This window comes from Melanostigma gelatinosum (assembly GCF_949748355.1).
Source record: "Melanostigma gelatinosum genome assembly, chromosome: 9".
Taxonomy (NCBI): Eukaryota; Metazoa; Chordata; class Actinopteri; order Perciformes; family Zoarcidae; genus Melanostigma; species Melanostigma gelatinosum.
The window spans coordinates 10,012,109-10,035,846 of NC_136642.1; the positions used below are offsets into that span (position 1 = coordinate 10,012,109).

Below are 23,738 nucleotides of genomic sequence, written 5' to 3' on the forward strand. Positions count from 1 at the left end.
AGCTTCCGTGAATGATACTGAAGGGATTTGTAAACAAGTAACATTCATTGCATGAGTGGAGAATAATTATAAAGTAGTTTACAGCTCAATTCAACTCAGTGCACTTTATTTTATATTTTATTGTACATTTTAACATGTTTCTATTTTTTGCACTGTGTTGATTGTTGAATGTTAATGCACCACCCACCACGTAAAAGTCCTTTGAATTTGACCTATGTGCAACACACGGTGGCAAATAAACGGTTCTGATTCAGATTCTGAATTCGAGCTTGGTATTTCTAAAAAGGAACGATATTCTCAGGGATAAATATCAGTATGTCTAAGAGGCACACACTACCCTATACTGTGCTTGTGTCTTGTGTAAGCTTTGGCTTGCAAATTGAACAATGTCGCATATCGTTACACAATTGATTTGATGTGAAGAAGGAAACGGAAAGATGTAGAGAGAATCCGTGGGAGGAAGTGGATCTCCCTGTTTACATCTTTGTCTTACAGTTTCCAGGCTGACAAAGACAGACCGCATCAAAGCCAGGCTTGTCGCTGAAGTCACATGATAAGCAGAGGAACTACCAAACACTCCGCCCCCCTTTTGGCACCCACAAGTTCATATAAATACCTCATCGACTCAACACACCAGACGGCACGCATGAAGCAAAGCAAAACTGTCGAAAGCGGAAAACAAAGCAGAGAGAGGTTCAGGCAGGGATTAGAGATTACAGGGACATTTGTGGAAACATTGTAACAAATAAATTACAAACAAAACCACCAAAAAGATGCCATTGGAATATTTCATCTTTGGGGCGATTAGCATTCTTTTGACAGGTAAATATATGAATTTTTTGCCTCAATAATTGTCGCCTTTTGCACATTTTATTTCTAAACTGAATATCCTTTTGTTTCGTCCCCAGGGGCTCAATGTGAGGTAACTGAGGTCTTTGCTGAAGCCGGCTCTCAGGCTGTGCTACCCTGTAAATTTAGCCCATCGTACCCCTTTATCCCCTCCATCATCTGGAGTCACGCCGACAGAGGGTAAGACACAACTTTTTGTTTGCTACCTCCGCTTGTCTACATCCTTTTCCCCGTTTCATTTCATCTGTCCAGCTTCAAACATCCACAGATCCCACAAATTGCCTCCCTCCCTCCTGAGCTTCACCATCAATCCTTCAAATCCAAACTTGTATTTACATGCTGATGACTCTGGATTGTTTGTGACACCTTCCGCCCACAGCACTGTTTGGAGAAAGGATAGGAATGGTCTGCGGTACTGGGGCGCTAGCTGGTCTCCAAAAGCTGGTCCCCAACGCGTTAGATGCCCCCACTCCCAGTTTGCAAGAGGCGATTTCAGCCTGCAAATAAACAACGTGGGGGAGAAGGATGGAGGAGATTACAGTTGCAGGGTGGTACATGGAGACCAGGTTGTTGAAAAAGTGGTCACACTCAGAATCACTAAAGGTAAGAAACATATTGAAACCTAGATGTTTTCACCACTCGGTGAATTTTTTACATCAGTGCCGAAGATTTAAATCAATAACTAATTGATGAAGCAGCATTTGCGCATGCAAAGATAGTAATTCCACCAACTTGTAAAGATGTTTCAGTTTTTATCCATAAACAAATCATTACAGAATCAAAAATGCAGACTTAACACAAATAAACGAATGACGCGTTATATCTGTGTCATAAATTAGCTGTAATATATGTCAATAATCTCATCCTTGCCTGTGTCCTTTACAGTGTCCGTCTCGTCATCACTTCCCGTATGGGGGGTCAGCGTTTCGATCAGCTGTAACGTCACTCCTTGGCCTCACGGAGCCTCTGTGCGGTGGACATTGAATAACAGCCCATTCGTGCCTCAGACTGGAATCGCCTCAAACATAGGTACCAGTCAAAATGTGAAGGAAAAGGCAACGGCGAGACTGACGGGAAACTGGACCTGTGTGGTGGACTACAAGGGCAAAGAGGGGCGAGCTTCGGCAGCTCTGACCGTGACGGGTAAGACTCTGAGCAAAAGAGATTATCTTCAGAAATTCAGTTTGGTTTACCATTTTTCTCTTAACCGCTCCCCTCTCCCTCCCTTTCTCTTACAGGTGTCATCAACCCATCCAAAGACGATTCTAAAGTGTATGCTGCTGTGGGATCTGCGGTCACACTCCCCTGTGTGTTCTCCCCTGGTTTGATCCCCTCTAATCCAGTCTGGGAGAAACTGAAACCTGGGTTTCCTCCGGCCTCTTTCGCTCCATCCAAGCCGTTCTCTCCGCGCCCCAACGATCAATCTGCCAGTTTGAAAGAAGTCGAGTTTGAGGATGAGGGCAGGTACCAATGCTCTGGCACCGTAGAAGGACAACGGTTGACTCGAAATATGCAGCTTGTCGTTGCCAAAAGTAAGCTTACATGGGTTCAGTTTAAATTTAATAATCCACTGAATCTTTTGTTTTTGCCATCAACACTATATTTGATTGTCTTGTTTTTCTCTCAGTTCACAGCAGCATCCCATCAAAGAACACAGGCTCTGTGACGCTGACCTGCCAACTGACAGACGCCAGCGAGGTCACCGGCTACGAGTGGGTTCATGTGGTCTATGACCTCAATGGCACCCAGTCAGTTGGGTCCATCCAGAAGGGGCAGACTCTGAGTATGAGCACAGTGTCCGAGGAGAACCAGGGCGAATGGGCATGTCATTTCTACGGGAAACACAACCTTTTGGGAAATGTAACATACCACATTCAACTGATGAGTAAGTTTCCTCCTCTTGATTTTTTTTTTCTATTTCTGTAGTCTGAAATGAATATACTCATAATATTCCTACATTGATGCCCATGCAGAAATATAATAGTGTGCCTTTATCTGACTGTTTTTATGTTGTTTTTCCCACAGGTGGTCTAAGTGGACAGAAACCTTCGGCTGTCTCACATAACACTGCTGCCCTGGTTGGTCTCAGCTTTCTCCTCCTCGTTCTGCTGTTGATTTTGGCTCAGATGTACAAGAACCACCAAAGGGTAAAGATCTTCTGAAATGTACCATTGTTGAAAAACAGACAAGGAGGGAGGCAGTTGGATAGGATCTTTTCTGTAACAAATATTTAATTTTCCCATGAAAGATGTAAAACCTTGAAATGATTGTCTTTGTTTCCAGATGTCACTTCATTTCAAAATCTTGCTTGAAAGAAATCTTATCAAACGATTTCTAGTATGGAGAAATGAAGTATTAAAAAATGAATAAAAAGTATTAATTGCCTGTTGATATTGCGATACATGTACATGTTCATACATCAGACAAAATGAATTACATTTTGCGCATCTTTTTTCCACAGAGGAAAAGGATCTTTCAGTTCCCTGCGCTGGAGACAATTGTTCATACCGTCTCGAATGAGCGGGAGGAGAGAGAAAGAAACCAAGAGAAAAAGTAAAGACATTAAAGCAGAGGCATCGCAGGAAACTAAACTGAAATGAGATCTTCTACCTTCATATCTGCAATATGTTGGTTGACCTCTGTTTGCACAAGTTTTGTAAATACTGTATTTTCAGAGCAGGCATTGTAGCAGTATTGTTGAATTTGAAATGTTGTGTATTATCCTGTTATTTGTATCGTATCTGTTTTCAATTATCTACTGTATGTGAAGACTTGTTTTTATATATGTACATATTGAGAATAAAATGTTTTACAAATAAAGTACCTTTAACAGAAATAAATCTGGTTTATTTTTGACATTATGTACAATCTGTAACTTACAGGTCAATGACAGGGGAAATTATTACTGATGTACATTTTATATACAGCCATTCATAAAAAAGAATGTTTAATTACATTTACACAAACACTAACCAAATGTTGTTTTACTATTTAAAAAAATATACTACATTACTTTTACATTAATTACAGAATCATTATTGGCCAGAAATTCAGACTGAAGACATTTGTGTCAACGGAAAACTAGAATTTTGCTAAACTGCTGGAAAGATGTTTGTTTTAGTCTTTTAGACTATTCAGCTTTTCCTTAAACAAAAAAAAAAACCCTACCGTCCTTGTTAATTTGGCCCTCTGTAGTTCACATTCACAGACTGGATTTTTAATTTAGCATAATAGTTGGTTGTTGGTTGGCAGTATCGTTTTGGATCCACACAGTGAGTGCAGGACTCTGCTACACCTGACTATACTCCCCGTCCTCTTGCTCTGAAAGTCCGGGGATATCCAAAGAGGCCAAAGATCGGCGGACGCCCTCCATGAGCCCTTCGCCTTCAGGGTGTAGTTGAGCCATGACTTCATCATCATCAAAGCTCCAACCTGACCAGTCCACATTTATTCTGTCCGTAAAGACAACACTAAAGAAGGTGAGAGATGGAAACAGAAGGTCAAAGTTAATTATTTTACAACATTTACTCTGCATGTACTTTCACTACTATTGAATACGGTATGTATTCAGGTTCACGCTTCCTCCAAGAGCTGTCACTCTGCCTCAAATAGGGATAATGCTAAGCTGTTAAGAACATTTTAAATTGAGCAATGAAACAATGAAACAGTTTAAGTGTCATGTGGTGTAAACAATCCACAATTTAAAATATTAAAACATGACATTCAAATGATTTTAACGATGTTCAACATGTTAATAGGACTTAAGGATGCAGACAGTGGTTTAAGGTTAGAAACATGAAAAACGTAATTTTATGTTTCCATTATCACAGAACATTACCAGCCTACTCAACACGGAAAACTGGTTGAAATAGTTAAGATTCGACAGTTTTTGAAAATAAATTCCCCAATTAAGGGGAATGCAATTAAATTCAAACAACACAGAACAACATATCAATGTGTATACTGTGCCTTTTATTTAAGTGCAAAATACATATTATCATAACTATTATTTATAGTTTTTCTTTTATATGTTAATATTGTCCAACAACAAAAAACGTGAATGTAAAGGACACTGTGAAACTAACTTGTTTCTCTTGTCATCTTCATCTCCGTCCACCAGCTGCTCCTTCCATCCTTCACTCACTGTGGGGGCTCTGTGTCTTATCAGCTCCACCGCCGACTCTGTGTCTCTGTCTCCATCACTGGGCGATGGCGATGGTGTGGTGGAAAACGAGGGAGGAGGAGGATTCCCTGACCTCAAATTGGCCCTTTTCACATTTCTGTCTCTTTTGAATCCATTCCTCTCTTTGGCTCTTACCAAAAGACCCTCCAGAGCCGAGTGGTTTTCGTTTGGTGTTGTGAAAGGTGCATCCTTTGCTTGGGGTAACGTGTACAGACTGGTGTGCAGGCCAAGTCCATGGGTTCCTTCAATGATGATGTTAGGAATAGAGGCCCTCCTTCGGGCTTTCACTCGGTTATCGACGTTACAATCAGGAAGCTCAGATTCAGACATTGTTTGGAGTTCTGGAGAGACTCTGTCATGCATGTTCAAAAACATCCCTTGGTTAGGCTTCAGGGAGCCCAGCTTAAGCACCTGATGTGACTCTGAGCCAGATGGATGAGTGTTTCTTTTCAGGTGGCTATTTGAGGAGAAAGAGAAGCTTTTTGTCTGTCCTGAGCCCTGGAAGAATTGATTAGAGAGCTGAGAAGAGGGGCCCTGATGGGTGTTGTTTGGCCTCTTCCTGCGTAACCCAGGTGACTTCAAATATTTGGAACAACCCCAAGCCTCTGGAGATGTCTCCATGTCTCCAGACTGGCTGTAGTCAGAATTTCTCCTGGAGTCCTGGTTCACAGACTGGGAATCTGAGTCCCTTTTTGTTGATATTCCTCCCTCTTGTGGTAGTCCTAAATATCCAGGCTCCTCCCTAAATACTGCTGGTTGGTCAGGAGGGTCTACAGTACTTTCTTCCTCCGTTGGATAGTCCACATCTGGATATAAGACAGCATGTGGTCCAGTAGTATTGTATCGTAATGGATCAGCTGTAATACTATGACTGAAATGATCCAGATTAGGGACAGATTGTGCCCTGTGGTTCCACTCTCTTCGCCCCCTTTTCACTTCTTCCTCTCTGTGGATTCTGATTTTGTCTCCTCTCACTCCCATTTCTATCCATTCATATCCAATGACTGCTTGTTGCCGACTAGCTAGTTTATGGTTATTGACGTTCGGCTGGGAGTGCCATGAAGATAAAACAGGATTGTTCGTGGTCACACCATCTGGAGGTTGATACTGTTCCTCTGCTTCTTTAGAGGCCAACATCCCATTTATTGATTGGGGGATAATAGGTTCGTCAGTAAGTTCATCCACAAAAGTCCCTCCTCCTGATTGCGTAAGAGGTTGTTCTTCTGTCTCCAAATCATCCGTCTTGACTTCTGTGACAGGTTTGGCCTCCAGCTGCTGGATTGTCCAATTTTCCAGTTGTCTGTTACTCTCAGTCTGTCTCAAGTTCCACAGTGTGTCCTGACAACATAATACAGACAAAAACAAATGAATGAGTATGTTATATGCAATTCTGTTTCAAATACCAAAATGAAATCTATACTACAGTCATGCTCGTGGCTCTGTGAGGCTGCACTTAGACACAGAGCTAAATGCTAACATCAGTATGCTAACATGATTGCTGATGTTGAGCAGGTATAATTCTTCACCGTAACATAACAGTTGTACAAACATTTCATTCAAAATCACAAATGTGAACCTCCTGGTGGTGCTCGAGGAAGAGTCATGATGGACCGACACAGCTGGCCCTAGAGCCACGCTGCTAGCGTGGCAGCAAGTTAAATTGGACTTCTATCATTTCAAAAGATTTGGTCAGAGATGTCAGTTTTTACCTTCGCCTGGTGGATGGAGGAGACCCATGCGGAGCAGCTCTCTGAGGTACTGGCTGCAAATATGTAGACATTCATAGCACTCCGAAGCTCACCTACCTCCACGAGAACAAATGAACCTGAGAGAGGAGGAGGAGAAATGATAATGGGATCTATAATATATTTATACAAAATCCAGCTGTCTTTTTGTCCATAAAAAGTGTCACTCACAGCCATCTTTCAGTGTGATGCAGAAAGTTCTGTCGAGGGCCAGAGGAGGTCGAACTACCTTCAGTCGCTCTCCTTTCTTCTGGACTTTGGTCATTAGAAGAACATCTGAGAAAAGTAGTGCCACCACTTCGAGCTGCACCGTACCATGTGCGAGGAAACATGAGAAAGTCAAAACAGCAGTGACAAGAGATTCAGTGGAATAACAGTAATTGCGCACACTGGCTCTGCTCACCTTGCTGTCTTTTCTCTCCCGAATCTTCAAGTTCTCCTCCAGCAGAAGCTTGCGTACCACTTTAGGACCTACTCCTCTGATGGGGCATGTTAGGTCAAACTGACAAATGTCTCGGACATGCTGTAAATTGCACAACACATTAGAGGGAATATCAGTTTATTTTGGCAGACATCTATAATGTTCAGTATTGTTAGAGAAAGGAAACTGTCCTATTTTACCTTGTCAATATCTTCATTTATGCGCTCCACCTCGTATCCCTCCACCCTCTGAGCAGAAATATTGAGAGCGTGTTTCTCATCTTTTAGCTTCAGGTGGTCATTGATGCTCTGCAAAAAAGTGTTTACACTGGATAACTGCAGGGGAGAAAGAATAAGATGGTTGGTGGGAGTTTTGTTCTGCAGAAAATACTTTGTGCTAAATTGAAGAGCTTTGGCAATTTAAAAGTTCCTATTTCATTCCTTAATTTCGGTAGGAAAAACAAACATTTTAGCAAGAAAATTTTACCCAAGAGCCAGATTTCAGATAACAATTTTTGATATTGAACAGATTTGTTCGACACAATAAATAGTGACACAAACGTAGCTTTTGAGCCATTTCGGTTACAATTATGTTTTTTGTATGCTCGTGCTGCACTGATAAGTGTAAATTCTGACATTAAAGCTGCAGCCCCTGTTACAGAAGTCAAGATAAGCTTTTTTGCAGAAGACATCTTGTCAACCGTGTCAAATTTTGAAACATCTCCTTACAATGTTCTCAATGCTGTGAAGACATTTAGTTCGCCATCAGGTCATGAAATCATCGAGAAGTCAGAAGCTTGACCCTTAAATGCCTTTTGCAACTAGTCACATTCTGCTTAAATGGTTACATCATGGAATATATTACCTTGTAATTATTCTCAACCCATCTCCCATTGTCCATTCAAAATATCATTAAAAATGAACATTTTACCAAAGATTTCTTTTTTTAATAGCAGCCATTCCCCTCCGTATTGACAAACATCAATAAGACGGAAAGACAAGCCCCGGTTGGAAAAACCTGCATCGAAAGAGAAAGATGAGGCCTTCGCATACCTAATACCTTGAATTACTATATTGATTTTAAGACAAGACGACCTTTGAAATGGGTTTGTGGCTGTAACTCTACAGTGAAGGTAACATGTTGAACAAGAAGCAGTTAATACCATGCGTCTGAGAGTCTGCTGTTCTTGAGGATCCTGGGTGTTTTTCAGCACGGCCTTGAGAAGCAGAGGATACTTTGTGATCCTCTGATGGGGTTTGACCTGCATGTCCCCGAGCCGCATCCGCTCACACTGAGGGTGAGTCTCCACCCACTGGACAGGTCCAAAACAGAAGAACATTGCCCTCAAGTCAGTGCTTCAGATTGAAACTGCCTTTATTGCATAGTGGCTTTCAACCATGAATTAATTCATCTTTAATCTTAATTTAATATTCATTTATAAGCTAGTTGAAGTTTGTTAAACTTTGAAAACTCAAGATCAACTTATCTTTCCATAGGCAATGTCCCAATTACGCTATAATCCGTAGGTACTGTGGAGCGTTTTTACCAGTTTTGATCAAAAATAGTTCCCAACTAATTCACAGGGGGTCTGTGGATTACCTTGATCAACATTATTTTTCTATTCACATCTACAGTATTGGAGTAGTGGCAGCAGGAGACTGATAACTCAAAGCCTTGACAAATAAAACAATATCTACAAAAACAAAAACTTTCACAGGAATGAAGTGAGATGTGTTTTTTGTTTGATTTGAATGAGCGGACCCTTTAACGCCTACCAAGTACCATTTCCTGGTAAAATGTCTCTTTAACTGTTAAACAAAAGAACATCACCTCCCACTCAGGTTGACAAGTGTGATGCTATGACATAAGTGAAAAAGCAAATGTTGAATAAACACATTTACAGTAGCACACAAGATAGCATTGCTAATTGCAGACTGCCATGTTTCTATCACAATGCTATTGTGTGTATCTGCTGCAGGACACACTTGTCTTAAAGTCACGACTCCAATAAATGTCCTTCACTCAGTTTTATGGACAAGAAATATAAGGCGCTGTTAAGTCTGAATCATTTGGAGAAAATGTTCGTGTGACAACATAAGGAGCTGACTGTGACAGGTCGCCCACAGGGTTATGAAAACATCACAGCCACACAGCGTCACCATTAACATTAGAACAGTATAAGTCATTACATTGAATTCCATTCAAGCCCACTCAGTGGCAATAATGGGGTTTGTGTGGTTGAGTAAGTCAGTACACTTGTGTGTGTTTTCATCCTCACATGCATGAGTGTTTGCGTGCATGTCCTGCGTAATTTGATGTCTGCTGCTTTCTGTACCTGAACATAAGTGAGGAAATGTGGGTTGCCTTCCATCTGCCTGCGCGTGAACTCCAGATTGTTTTCCTCCTCCGAACAGTAATGCTGATAAGAAGAGAAGCACTCGTGGAACTGGGGTCAAAAAGAAAAGTATGATTAATGCCAAAAAAAAACAACTACATTTGATGTAAAGTTACAGATTGATGGCTGGATGTCATTAATGGTTGAAATTGGTTGGTACTAGCAAACGTAAGCACACTTTATTTTTTGGCATATTGTTAAATTGGTGCATAATGTGATCAAGTATGTGATCTAAAAGGGTCAAAAGGGAATTTTTCATTCCATGTCAACTTTAAAGAGGAACTCCACCAAGAACAGCGGCATATGTCAACAAAGAACGCCACACCTGTACCTTCAACCAAACTGTCCACAGTCACGTTGCATTGTGGGTAATGCATGCAGAGGGGAGAAGAATGCATGCAATAAACAAAGGACGTATCTCTGGTTCATTGATTTTGATCTTGTTATAAAACCGGTCTGACAATGTGGAGTGTGGAGAACTCTCTATGCTTAAGATGAAATTGAATGTGGGAGATTATGTGAGAACAAAGACACAGAGTCTATTGCTAACATCAAAAAACATGATTTTTAGTTTGAGCTGATGTACCTGAGGGAGTTGGAGAAACCTGAATACTTACTGAGAACGTTACTGGCTTGTAAGACATGTTTAACTAAGAAATGTCTGGAGAAAGAAATCTGAAAGAAATCCCTAGTGTTGACGTATATGATATTTATGCAATGGAGAGAATGAAAATGATTATTTCATCCTTCCAGACTTTCTTTAAAAATAACCCTTTAACTAGTAATATATTATTGTTGTAGGTATGTTTTAACTATTTTACATGCTGTTGGGTCATTTTATAATCTACCTACACAAAATAACTGGTAACTTTAACTGCCACATAAATGAAGTGGGGTGAAAAGTTCAATATTTCCCTGTGAAATGTAGTAGAGAAAATCTAAATACCTCAACACAATACCGTCTGTAAGTAAATGAATTGAGTAAATGTACTACTGACAGGCAGAAGCACAACTTTAAATGTGTTTGTCATGCATGTTGCAGACAGTGAGTTCCTACCTGCAGGCAACCAGCCTCTAACACCATGGGGTCAAAGGGCTTGCCTGTCCTCCGGACTTCTTGTAACATGGGATAAATCACCTCCTGCCAGAACAGCTGGTGCGCAGTGAGGACGGCGGGAATATTAGAGAAAAGCAGTTCAGGGGTCACCTGTCAGAGGAGGAGGGAAAGACAAATAAAACATCATTGTGTTAAAGTTTAGCTCCCCTGCTTTGACATATTTTCCGTCTTCTCGATGGAAATCGGTTGCTGTGCTACATTTTCCACTTGTGTGTTGTATGCTGTGTCAGCAAGAGCGGATGTTCTTGTTGTGTCAATCAATGTATGTCTGTGGTATGCAGAACAGTGTGATAACGGCCTGCATATGTTGTGTATGGAGAGTGTAGATGAGACTGCTCTGCAGACTGACCTGCAGGAGAAATCCATGCTGGTGCAGGTTGACAAGAGCTGCAATAACCAACTGTGAGAAGGAGACACAGCTTTGGTAAACATCCTGTGGAAAATCCCTTTTCAGCGCTGACACACTGTATGTTCATATAAATAGGCCATTTCAATGAGACTATGACAGCAGGTAGAGAGTGACACATTACGTCTTTGATGATAATTATTTTGTTGATGTAGGTGAGCTCGGTATAGACAAACTCCCACAGCGCCTCCTGTTGGTGTCTCTGCATCTTAGACATCGTCTGATCATGAAAATAAGACAGAGGAGAGAAGAGGGAAAGGAGTTGATTATTACAGATGCTTCAAGAATCTGTACAATTGACATACTGAGCAGGTATTTTACAGCAAGTCCAGGAGCATTTCAAGGATATGACAAGTCTATATATTTCTCATTGTCCACAAATCCAATGAAAAACATTTTCAGCTGGGGATCTGATGGAGTATTTACAGCAACAGGATGGATCATGTGCGATTGACTGAAATACACTAAAGTGCCCGTGTTCATGGTAATGAAGGAAGATGTCACCCACAACACTGGATCTCTATGGCACAGAGGGATAAACTACCATATGTCAGTTGTTAGTAGGATCAATTCCTTGTTGGTTTTGGTCTTTTCATGGGATTTGTTCACATTGAGAGAAGCTCAAAATGTTGTCGAGTAATTCATTATGGGCTCGTACTGAATGAGAGTGCACTATATCTGTCCAGCTCTTCTCCAGTGTAGTTCCTTGACTTTCTTCCTTCCACCTCCACTTAAGATTGATGGGGACAGCAAAGGCTCCCAGATCCTGCTTCAACACATCCAGCTGACCTCGCTCCTGAGGAGTTGTTCAAGATAGAAAGGACAGAAATAAGAAGGTAGAAAGATACAGAAGTCAGGGAGGAAAAATAGAAAACTTTGAAGACCTAATGAAGCAGCAATTTCTTAGAAGTGAAATCTGTAACAGTTGTTGCAATAAGACATTACATTCAAAAGTATGCCAACGGAGCAGAACAAGAAGTGCTGCAGCAGTTTCTTTTCTCAGTTGTTTGAGTGTTTGACAGTTAAAGCAAGTCTTTATCTGCTTCTAAGCATGTCACCATGTCACCATGATGAGCAGGAGACAACATATTAGCTGAACAGGACCTGTCTCAGTGCAGCTCTGGGTTTGGCTACTGCAGACGGTCCCTTACTCACTGTTGCGAAGTCAGTCACGCCCTTCTGCTTTGACCGCCTCTGGAGAGGGAAAATACAATTTTAAAGTTGTGCATTTTCAAGGTTATTTCAACACACATCCCTAAGATAAGAAAGAAAGTGAGCAAGAGATGAATCCGGACTATATGCATCTGGACCCATGATTTGTGTTTTACAGCTGAGCAGTACTCAGTGTCACTGACACTGTAACATACATTTCCTCTGAATTTGCTAGTTGTTTTAAGCACTTGGACACCTTATACTCAATGTGAAGTAAACGCCCTGCATTCAAAATCTTACTTTGGTAAAAGTACAGAAGTGTTGTCAAGCAACACAAGTAAAAGTTCTTGTTGTGGCAAATGGCCCCTTTCAATCCCAGACTATAAAGACTTCATGAGAGGGAGTTTGCGTTCACTGAACAGTGCATCAGTAAGAGATAAGATAAAGGAAGTGATGTGAAAGTGCAACACTTCCCTCTCTGAAAAGTGAAGTCGATGTATAGCAGTAAAGGAAAAACACAAGTAGCTCAAAGCTGCAATTAAGTATTGAACTTGAATAAATACTTAGTTACATTCCACCACTGGTAATGTCAATACTTACATTCCTGTTCCATTTCACTTGCCTGATAGCTGAACGTATTGAACTTGTGTTTGTCTGCTGACCCCTTGTGGTGATGGTTTATCTCTGCAGCTGCTGTCGTCCCATCAACGTCTGGATCTCTGGTTTCTGTGTCCGTCTGCCTCTCCACGTCCACACTGTCTCGCCGTGGCACCGACGGTTCTCCCGTCAATGATTCATTTCCCCCACCGTTGTTTACATGCGGTGCCTTTGAGGGAAGGCTGAAGATAAACACACAGGGTTACTAATTGCCAAAATAAGACGTGTAAGGGCACCAAGGAGAATAGTTGCTTACAATAAAAGGCGTTACCAGAGAGGCATGGAGAGTGGAAGGAAGAATGGAAGGACATTGTGTGATTTTTTAAAATCATTTTAAAGGGTTACTTAGACTTTATTTACAGGGTTAAAGCATTACAAATGCTAGGTAAACAAACACTTATGGCAACAAAAGCTAAATTATTACAAACAATGGCATCAGTTTAGCTTTTAAAACCTTTCTGGAACCGGTTTAAAGTGGTTTTAATGTCATTTAATGTTTATTTCCATAGTATTCTGCTCTGCTAGTTTGCAATGACTAAATTGGTTTTAAAATATATAAAACTGAAGACTAAAAAAAACAAACATACAAAACAGCAAATAAACACATATGATGATATAAAGAACTAACAAGCACCAGATCACACATGATGGTCCCTCTTTAAAAACTGCTTCAACTTGAATTTAAAATGATCCCAGTGATGGTCCAGTTTGAGTTCCACATGTTGATCCGCCGAACAGAAAAAGACGTCTGTCGAAATAAAGATTTACGGAAGTGCACGTTGCAGTTCTCCGCTGAGCACCCAAAGAGCCTGTTTGTTAAGGCATTCATGGATGAGTTCAACATCAGCAAATGGAATTAAAACAAAGATATTCAATTCATTGAGAATATTGCAATAGTAAGATCTTTTCAGCTTCCTGTGCAAATGTTTTATTGCACAATTACAGATAATTTGTATTAGTATATATTAAATAGCACTAATAACGCTGTGTCTTCCTTCATGTATTAGTGATTTAGGCATCATTGACTCATGGTTCTCCTTAGCAGGTAACCAGGCTGTCCAAAACACAGAAATCTGTGAGATACTGTTGCATCTTACAGACAGTGATGCTGACTTAAGAGGACACCAACAGTTTCACACAGCTGCAGCTCAAGTTACACAGCCGTGTGTAGCTCGTAGTGTAGCTCCAGGACTCGTCTGACATTAGTTCCCATAAATCCAACATCATCACAATTTGTAATATGTCCTGCTGCAGATTTAAGTTACAGCAAAGAACGTGTCTCTTTCTCTGGAAGCTACTGTGTCTTAATGAATTATTCCCTTTTATTGATGTAGTAAATAGAGAAGTGACATTTTAATACACTGATAAGTCACTGCTGTTGCTTAAAAAGTGCAGAGTGATTACTGCTGTAACTGGTATTCACAATCATAATCATACAGGTTTCAGAAGTTAGTCTAAAAGCAAACACTTTCACACACGCAAACACACTGCAGACAGATTCACTGCACTAATGCTATATGGCAAAACATCAAAGGGCAGACGCAAGTGCTTTCGTCCCTGTGTCATACCTGTTAACCATCACCGTCTGTATCCCGCAGTAATGCAATAAAGATAAAAGTAGATTATTTTGCAATTGTACCACTTGATCCCATTCAAAGATTGATAATAAGGCCGTAAAAACAGGCTTCCTGGTTGTTTTATAGCCTCAGGAAAAACAAAAGCCAAAAGGAGTCCGTGGTTCAACACAGCAGCTCCAACGTGAAAGAGATTTACTGCAGTGAAGATATCAAGTCAAATGATCCTCATTAGTATGGCACACACGCACTCTCAAACACAAGCAGCTTTGTTTTTTTAATTAACAAAAAGTATAGACTGTACCTGGGCTTGGTTGGATCCATTTTGTTTCACACAGTCATCCTTGCTTTCGTTGGCTTTCTCCTCCTCTTTCTCTCTACCTGGAGAGTCCCTCCCTCTCTTCCCTTTACCTGCACCGTGCCCTCTGCAACTGGCCCGACGGGAACAACTGGATTCTGCAGCCAACAAATCGGTGCTTAGTTGAGCAAAGGTGGTGAATGATTTCTTTGAGGATGGTCTGTTGTTATTTCATGTCAATCAGGTGTATTGATCACTCTCAGCAAACAGGAGGAAATCATTTTAAGGAGGGGAATAAAGGTCTTAAGCAGCAGTTGGGCTTTTTGGTTTTTTTTGCTCATCACACAACAGAAAGAGAGGCATTGATATGAAATCAACCATGACAATCTGGTGTTTGATAGCACAGTAAAATGGAAAGCAGAGCAGTGTTGGCAGGGAAGAAGAGGTGACTTATGGGGAAGTAGACAAGCTAAAAGAATGCAGCTACAGGACAGAAAAAGATGAAAAGATCAGGCCATGTATTTGAACATATATCAGGAAATATGCTGTCATGAATGTGATTAAATATTTAAAGCTTCAGGCTGGAATGTAGACTGGCTGTCTGCCTGAGGTTAAATATATTATCACATCCTCAACTACTATATCTCATTAACTCTTTATCCACAAACATTCACTCTCTGCCTACTAATGGCTGCAAATGTATGGCACGATTCAGATACACAGATGGCGATACCAAGATACATTTATTTAAGGTCCAGATATCAACACAATACATTTTATGTACTGGACTGTGGACTCAATGAATCGTTCAGATATATAATACAGTTTGATACAGGATAAAAGTGCAGTGGAATAACACGTCACCGGTGTTTCTGAGCGTGACTGATTCTTCTTGGAATCTTCAGGCCCAGACTTGCATTAGAACAGAGGACTTGGCTGAGGCAGACCGAGACGAGGCGTGTTCCGTTTTCTCTAACCGTAATGAATAATGCGTGTGCGATGGGGCTTAAAAGAATGCACATGGGGCTGGGAAAAGCCTGTGCGAAGTGACAGGGCTCTGGTCTACACCAGGAACTACAAACTTCCCTGGTTTTGTTTTTGTTCCCATAAATTCTGAACAAAGAAGACTTGAACTGTTTAAAAACAATCTAACAAGGAACTACGATTAAAACATTACCAGTTAACCTTGTGGCACGGACTGAATAGTCAGAATTTGATTTTGCACTTCTCTAAAATGAAAAAAAACACAAACAGAAAACAAAATGTTTGCAATGTTCAGTCCAGAATGAAATCATGAAAGACCTCTTAATCCCCCAATATCTCCAAACACACCTCCACCTCTATAACTCACTGCCCCCAAACAAGAAACAGTTCCAGTATGTAACTCTGCACAGTCATGAAGGTCTTAAAATAATAGTTGTTCCACTTTTTAGCTTAGAGAGTAAGCCAGAGGCATCCAGCAGAGACTCCAGGAAGTTACTGTTCCCAGACAAGACGTAGTCCAGTGTTACAGAATAGAACCCCCTGTAAACAGCAAGTTGGACTTTTCACACTTCAGATTAAACAAACAAGACAAAACACACTAATTAGTGAGCTTCGAAGGTGTTGGTAGGCCGGTTTTGTCACCTAACTCTGTACAACAAAGTCAAAAAGCTAGTTCCCAAATGTCTTCTTATTCGGTTAAAAATCATGGCTGTAAGTTCTTTGACTCTGCCTCCGTGAATCATGAGATCTGTCGCTCTCAGTAGTTTGATCCTGTCTTCTCAGCGAGTGATTTGAGAGGTAGAGCGCTCAGCGACGCTGGTTTCCGTGAAGTAAAACTGCTGGTGGAAGCACTGTGTCCGTTTGTGCGCTTTGAGGCTGCCCGTGAGCGAGTCTCTAAAGAGAACAATACTTGGTTTCATAAGCTCTTTGCTTGGCACACGTTGCTGAATTACAGAATGCCGTACTTTGTCTCCAGCTCCTCGGCTGCCTGTCCCAGGTGTATCGTTCTCAGTTTGTCCAACAACTCGTGCAACAAGGGCCAGTGCAGCATTCTACCTCGACCTCCTCCACCGGCATGTGACCCTCTCTCTGCCCACACCCTCAGCATCTGGTAGTGAGCCTCGCGGCAGGATCGGTGATCCGTCTCTGCCTGTTCGATCTCTGTATCCTTCACACCGAGAAAACGCACCAGCTGCTTCATCTGCAGCACGGGAACCAGATCCAGCACAGTGTAGATCAGGTCAGGGACTGTGGAAGGGAAGGAGGAGAGGGGAGGAGGGTGTTGAGGGGAAGAGATAAGAGTACAATAGTTTTGTTTGAGCTGAAACACACTGGACTATTGGTCAGGACCATGTGCTGCTGCTATGTAAAATACACTCACTCTTGATTTCCAGGGGGACACAGTCGGGCAGATTGGACGGCTCCTGTTCACTCTCAGGACTTTGGGGAACAGCCGTAACACTCATGTCGCCTGAAGGTTTCTCACTGTGAATCAGGACTTGCTGTGAGACAAGGGCAGATTACATGTTACAGACTGTGAACGCACATCCAGCAGAGAAAAGCAACCACCAGTGTTGTAGTACTCAAATTGGTTTTAGTCTCGAGACCGGTCATGAGACCACTTCTTTTAGGGTCTCAGTCTCGCCTCGGAATCAACCACGCTTACTCAACCTTGTCTCGATCGCAGACAAAAAGGACTTTACTTAAAAACCAGTCAACCACAGCTGCGGGGATATCTCTAAACTACCCACACGTAGAATTCACCCCTGCAATGCCTTTATCAAGACATTTCTCATGGTACACTTATACATACACACACACATACATATACATTATATATATATATATATACATTATATATATATATACACACATTATATATATATATATATATATACATTATATACATATATATATATATATACACATTATATACATATATATATATATACACATTATATACATATATATATATATACACATTATATATATATATATATATATATATATATATATACATACATACATTATATATATATACACATTATATATATATATACACATTATATACATATATATATATATATATATATATATATATATATATATATATATATATATATATATATATATATATATATATATATATATATATATATATATATATATATATATATATATACATACATACATTATATATATATACACATTATATATATATATATATATATACACATATACATATATATATATAAAAGTAGACGGAAATAAAATCTGACTGTGGTTTACATGTTCCACATTGTATTTTAAGTGTGTGATGGAGTGTGGGACTCGCAATGGTCTGGTCCGGTCTTGACTTTGTCTCAACCCCTCAAAGTCTTTGTCTTGATTCGGTCTAGTTCCACTCTGGTCTGGTCTTGGTCATGCCCATGTCTTGGTCTCGGTTTAGGCGGTCTTGACAACACTGGTAACCACAGACTGTTGGATCAGTGTACCTCGCATGAGTCCGGGGAGACGTCCGACGGTTGGGTGGACAGTTTCAGCAACTTCTTCTTCGTAGACCATTTTGTGGCCACGTAGGTGATGACAGCCACCAGCAGTAGCAATAACACAGCAAAAACTACAACTCCAGCAATTATGTTGATAAGATAGTCATCCGTTTTAGAAGCTTCATAGGGATCCAAAGGGGCACATAGGGAAGAAGACATGAAGATTGATACATGTTAAAAGAGCCATCATGTGCTTAGAATAAACAAAACAACATAACAACCACATCTATGAATATAAGTGCTAGAAAAAGGATGGATGGACTGACAAGTTGAAAATTATGTGAGTTGAATTAAGTTTTTGCCTATTGTGATATAGCTTCCTAGCTACTGTAGTTAGCTGTAGTGTTCGCTAAAGGTCTGAAGGTGCAGAGTGAAACTCCACAGAGAAGTATTCCAAACTACTGACGCAAAAATACAACTTTTAGATTGTGAGTGTGTCCCGGTGGCCCACAATCTGATGAAACAACATTTTACAAATAAAATGATTGCGTAGAGCAAGGGCTACAAAGCTTTGGTTTGGCTATTATGTAGATGTGATTTTCACAATAAAAGATAAAACCATCTGGTATGTCCCGTAAGACAGTGAGCCTGTGTTCATGTCAGACTGCTGTTCAACACCTGGGTAACCAACATCACCACAGTGTGCAGCTGTAGTTCACTCAACATAGCAGAAAACACAGAATAATACCAGATCTTGTAATATTCATTGTGCCAGTGTTTTAACGCTTTCATAATAAAGCTGGTCAGGAGATCATAACCCTGTCATAAGTGCTCACCTATTGTATTCTGAGGAGAGGGGGTAACGCAGTGATGGCTGCACTCAGCGGTACACCTATGAAGAAAAGAGAGGACGTTTCACAGCATGAAGGAGGAAGTAGCACATCTTAAGAGGAAGTGATTAACACGAACACAGACATGCCTTCTTTGACACCAGCAAACGAGTTCAAACAATTGCATGTTAACACTATAAATATGGTTTCACAGTTGATACTCCCCAGGAAACTGGTACCAGTTGAAAGAAAGATAGTGCTTCATCTGTCATAATTATTACTCAAGGGTGTAGCTAAGGATCATGGTTCCTCTGGGCTCCCCTACCATTTCCTCTTTTAACTGAGAGAAATATCTTTGTCTGTCCACCTACTTAACGACTTACTCAACAATGAATAACTGGACACATTCCTCACGGAAACAAAGAGTTGATAGGTTGATAGGTTGGCATATTTAACCAATGGGCAAATGTTCAGTAAATGATAACACATCAGTAACCCAGTTAAAATGTCTTAACTTCTCTCTTCTGTTGCCAACGAATGGAAAGATTTAACAAAGTCGGCTTGCAAGTTTCAATTCAACAAACCAACTTCCCCATCAACAACTCGAAATGAAACCATCCCAAACAGCAGGACGGGAACAATGCGTGTACAACATCTTATATACGTTAGTGTACTCACTTGTTGCAGGGTTCACACTTGTTCTTGGCTTTGTAGTAGTTCTCTCTACATTCACACACGGTGTTTTTCTCTGACGTACCTGTGCACAACAATCATTCTATTGAAAACTAAACTAAAGAAATACTTGATGAGCCACAGAATGAATAAAGAATATGATTTTTGCACAGACATAAAACAGTATTAGTATAACATTGCCAAGTGTTAAGACTCACATGTCTGTTTTTCCTTTTCATTCTCTTTACATTTTGAACAGCTGAGACACTGGTATGTCTCTGAGTCGATGCTAGACTTGTACAAACCAGCCAAACAGCGACAAACTGTGTCCTTGTTTTTTTGACATGGTGATACCGTTTCTTCCCTCTTTGCTGCTGCAGAAAAGTAAAAAAAAAAGTGAAGAAAGTTAACCATTACCTGATACAACAATGACCAATCAAAGAGTGGAAACAGATTCAGAAGAAAAGGGTAATGTTGCCGTACCTCTGCACTGCCTGCAACTGAAACAGTTGGGGAAGAAGTTGATCTGCTCCGAGTATTGTTTCTCAGGACAGGGTGAGCAGTCGCTCCTCAGACCCGTTGTATTACAATGTTTTACAAGCCTAGTACCTGGAAGACATGAACGTCACATGTAAACGCAGTAACTTTGCAGAATGTATTTAGTAGTAGTAGAAGAAGTCTGCCTGTGCAATATCTAAAGAAAATGAGCATGCAACTGTGAATCATGTGCTGAAGGCCACAGTACCTGGAGAGCATTTGATGCAACAGAGTCCCTTTTCGGCGAGATAGTCCGGTTGTAGACACTTCTGCTCCTCTGAAGGTTCTGACAATGTCAGAGTGGGGATCGACATGCACTGCAACACAGAACATACGATGAATGTATGTAGAAAAGCTTTTTGTCCGTCACAAGGAAGTTTTTCATGGAGTTACTGAGTCACTTTAAGTTTTTTTCTCACCATGAGGAGGAGCAGTATTGTGCCAATAGGGCTTTTTTTGTCCCATCTTCCTCTGTGGCCAGCTCCCTCCATTATCTTACAGGTTTATGTCAATCCATCTGAGGACACATGTAAGGAAAACCATCTTTAATACAACTGGAACAGCTAATGTAATAGCGATACAACTCACAGGTATAGTGTGTTCTATTACCGAGTCCATCTTTTGCTGAGTGACGGACAGACAACAGGCTCTGTGCCCACACACTACTCATTAAAACAAATAATTCAACGCCTTGAATTCCCTTAAATGTACAATGAGATCAAGATGAACTAATCTTTCTTAATGTCATAGGTAAAAAACAACAACTAAAGGTTAGCTAGGGCTGTCGTCGAAATCCTTAGTCGATTAACATGCATTATAATGTGCTTTAGTGGTGCATATTCACATTTACCGTTTTATATATTATTATAATTACAAATTACTACAAACCAGTGAACCTGGGTCGGTCAGGGCCCTGGGGCCAGTTAGTGTTCCAGCCTGAAAACAGCTTTATGTCTGACTAAAGTTGAACCGAGTCTGACAATGTAGAGCTGAGCCTTCTTTGGCCTTTATTCAGGCGCTGACTCAGCTCATATAAGAATAGACAAGTTTTCTCTATTTATTTCCATCCATCAGTAAATAATGTTGTCTGGTGTGTAAGTATAATCCTTATATGCATAATTTACATGGTTGAAAATATTAAATCTACCCAAACTTAACTAAATAACTCCTGACCCATAACTGATTCCTTAATGGGTCAATTCACCCACATTAGAAAAGATGGATGGTAAATGGACTTGTACTTTTATAGCTCTTTGATAGTCTCCTGCCCACTCGAAGCTCTTTAACACGACATGTCATTCACCATTCACACACTGATGGCAGGGGGCTGCCATGCAAGGTGCCACGCCGCAGGGGTGCAATGAGGAAGACACATGGACATGGACTAGATTGAAGGACATCCCTGCTCTGCCACAGAGCCACAGTCCATGCATGTGTTTTGGTATCCAACCTGCAGTTAGTTTTAGATTTACCTGCTGAGGTTTTGAGTCATCCACCTCTGAGATCACTATAAAATGGAGGTCAAGGAAAATACATTTGAGGTGTTTGAGGTGTTGATTATGAGTCAGGATCATCAACACAGGAACTACTATATGACAAATAGTTTATAAACAGTAGAACTTTTAGAAGTGGTTTTCTCAACACATAAGCTGATAAAACAAAACCATCTGAAAGGTCGTATAGATTAATTTAATATTTGGATCAAAAGTAAAAGCCACGGCATTTTATTTTGTTTCAATACCAAACATCATATAACGCATTTGAAAACAAAAGCTCTTGGCTGACTTTTTTCATTTCATTGAAAGTAAACTATCATTTTAAAAATGTCAAATGAATGGATTCTCCTCAGCTAGAAATACGCGTTGAAAGTTATTTAATTAAAGGGATTTAAAAAAAAACACGTTCGGCTATTTTTATTGAATATGCATGCCTACAATAGTTCGTGGTGAAATAAAGAATGAATTGGTCTACAGCCAATTAAAAAAACGACTGTTGCATACTTTGTGCCACTTGTTTGGCAGCTTCGCTCCTCACTTCCCTGTCGAAGTGGGACACCGAGATTTCACTTTAATTAACTTTAACACCTTCAAAACTCAACCCGACGACTTACGTGTGTACATACAACGTCGACGTGCTGTGTCAACTTAATCTACACTCTAGATTTTACTGTTTTTCTTGCTTGTGTCGTTGGTTTCGGTTCAGCCGGAGACCACACGACGCCCACCGCAGTCCGATACGAAGATCTGATCGCTCCTTCCCACAGACTGACATGCAGAGTTATTTTACCGTCACTTACCTGCACAACCACCGCCACAACGAGGGGTCTCTCTTTCACTTCAGATCCATACATCGACATCAATGTAAACTTAATTTAACATAACTATGTTTGTTTATTTTTTAATCGACGGAAGAGCGACCGCTGCCCCTTTCGACTGAGCACGAGCGAGTAGGGGGGCGGACTCAAACGGGAAATAGCCGTGTCACGAGACAGACCATTTCAAGGAATTGTGAGTTTGGCAAGACATCTCCGGGCAAAACAACACACTTAACCCGTTGGCTGTGATGATCAGAGCAGACATGCACGTCTATAAGTCTACAGGTGACTCATTGTCAGATGATTACCACCCAAAATATAGACGATATGTAGGTCATTCCTAGCATTTGGTGCCATTTGAGTCCCCACTACATAATACGGTATATTTTGTGTAAAGATGGCCTTATAGTTCTTTCTAAAAGCTTGTCTTACATGGTTAACCCCCCTCTACCATAAAACAAAATGATATGTACGCAGGAATAATTTAATTGAAAATAATTACTCCAATTTTAGCAAAAGTAGGCTAAACTGTCATGTCCCCAATCATGTTTTGTCAAATTATGATACAGATATAAGCAATATAAATCAAACAAATTCCAATTTTTTCCTCATTGTTGTATAGCTATATTTATAATATTCCTCACCAAATGTTATTATTTGTTATTAATGCGCTTTTAATGCTTAAAATCTTTAAGATATGTTTTGTCCCTGAGTTGGCTGTCCCCCCTGTTACTATGATGCACATCTCCCTGCACACGCCCCCTGACATTTCCTCAAGTCATGTGACTAAGAAAGTAGCACTTTTTGGGGGAAAATAATCTAAGTAAGTATCACTCTTTAACAAACCTTTTTAATCAATGTTTTAGAATGCTTGAATGATGTTGTAAACCATTACATATCCATCCTGTTATGCTTATTCATAGTGTAAACCAATCATTTTTGGTAATTTTGAAAATAAGGTTAATAAATGTACAGAAAATCTTCCTCTGTTGTCACTAAGTGCTAGCTTGTTTTTCATCTCTATTTGAACACACTCGTCACTTTTAACATTTCATACACTTCACTTGGTTTACAGTCCTGTTATCTGTTTTTGTGTGCACTTTAAATCATTGTTG

The 23,738-nt window shown here is 40.3% G+C and overlaps 3 protein-coding genes across 5 annotated transcripts; 1 reads left to right on the top strand and 2 right to left on the bottom strand.

Moving 5' to 3' along the window:
• Positions 1-773: 773 nt before the first annotated feature.
• On the top strand, positions 774-3,424 carry lag3 (lymphocyte activating 3; the record flags this gene model as incomplete). The annotated part of the gene is made up of 8 exons (XM_079276155.1): positions 774-822; positions 909-1,029; positions 1,229-1,452; positions 1,735-1,992; positions 2,088-2,381; positions 2,477-2,734; positions 2,875-2,996; positions 3,311-3,424. 8 exons carry the CDS (start codon positions 774-776, stop codon positions 3,404-3,406), a joined length of 1,422 nt encoding a protein of 473 aa, XP_079132281.1. The 3' UTR covers positions 3,407-3,424.
• Positions 3,425-3,444: 20 nt separating this feature from the next.
• On the bottom strand, positions 3,445-14,867 carry plekhg6 (pleckstrin homology domain containing, family G (with RhoGef domain) member 6). Of its 2 annotated transcripts, none has more exons than XM_079274564.1 (15): positions 14,804-14,867; positions 12,891-13,107; positions 12,272-12,310; positions 11,775-11,912; positions 11,241-11,336; positions 11,060-11,110; positions 10,651-10,800; positions 9,534-9,644; positions 8,361-8,510; positions 7,399-7,533; positions 7,181-7,300; positions 6,949-7,081; positions 6,742-6,857; positions 4,935-6,370; positions 3,445-4,319 (listed from the first exon to the last, which is right to left on the bottom strand). In XM_079274564.1, the coding sequence occupies exons 1-15, from the start codon at positions 14,821-14,823 to the stop codon at positions 4,139-4,141; spliced, it is 3,093 nt and encodes a 1,030-aa protein (XP_079130690.1). In that variant the 5' UTR covers positions 14,824-14,867; the 3' UTR covers positions 3,445-4,138. The 2 variants fall into 2 exon arrangements, with proteins under 2 accessions (XP_079130690.1, XP_079130691.1); XM_079274565.1 differs by lacking the exon at positions 14,804-14,867 and adding an exon at positions 14,494-14,590.
• Positions 14,868-15,521: 654 nt separating this feature from the next.
• On the bottom strand, positions 15,522-22,748 carry tnfrsf1a (tumor necrosis factor receptor superfamily, member 1a). Of its 2 annotated transcripts, none has more exons than XM_079274580.1 (10): positions 22,606-22,748; positions 20,729-20,826; positions 20,518-20,626; positions 20,256-20,381; positions 19,991-20,143; positions 19,779-19,857; positions 19,107-19,162; positions 18,277-18,449; positions 17,163-17,283; positions 15,522-17,029 (listed from the first exon to the last, which is right to left on the bottom strand). In XM_079274580.1, exons 2-10 carry the CDS (start codon positions 20,798-20,800, stop codon positions 16,731-16,733), a joined length of 1,188 nt encoding a protein of 395 aa, XP_079130706.1. In that variant the 5' UTR covers positions 20,801-20,826; positions 22,606-22,748; the 3' UTR covers positions 15,522-16,730. The 2 variants fall into 2 exon arrangements, with proteins under 2 accessions (XP_079130706.1, XP_079130705.1); XM_079274579.1 differs by having other exon boundaries at positions 19,991-20,146.
• Positions 22,749-23,738: the final 990 nt, after the last annotated feature.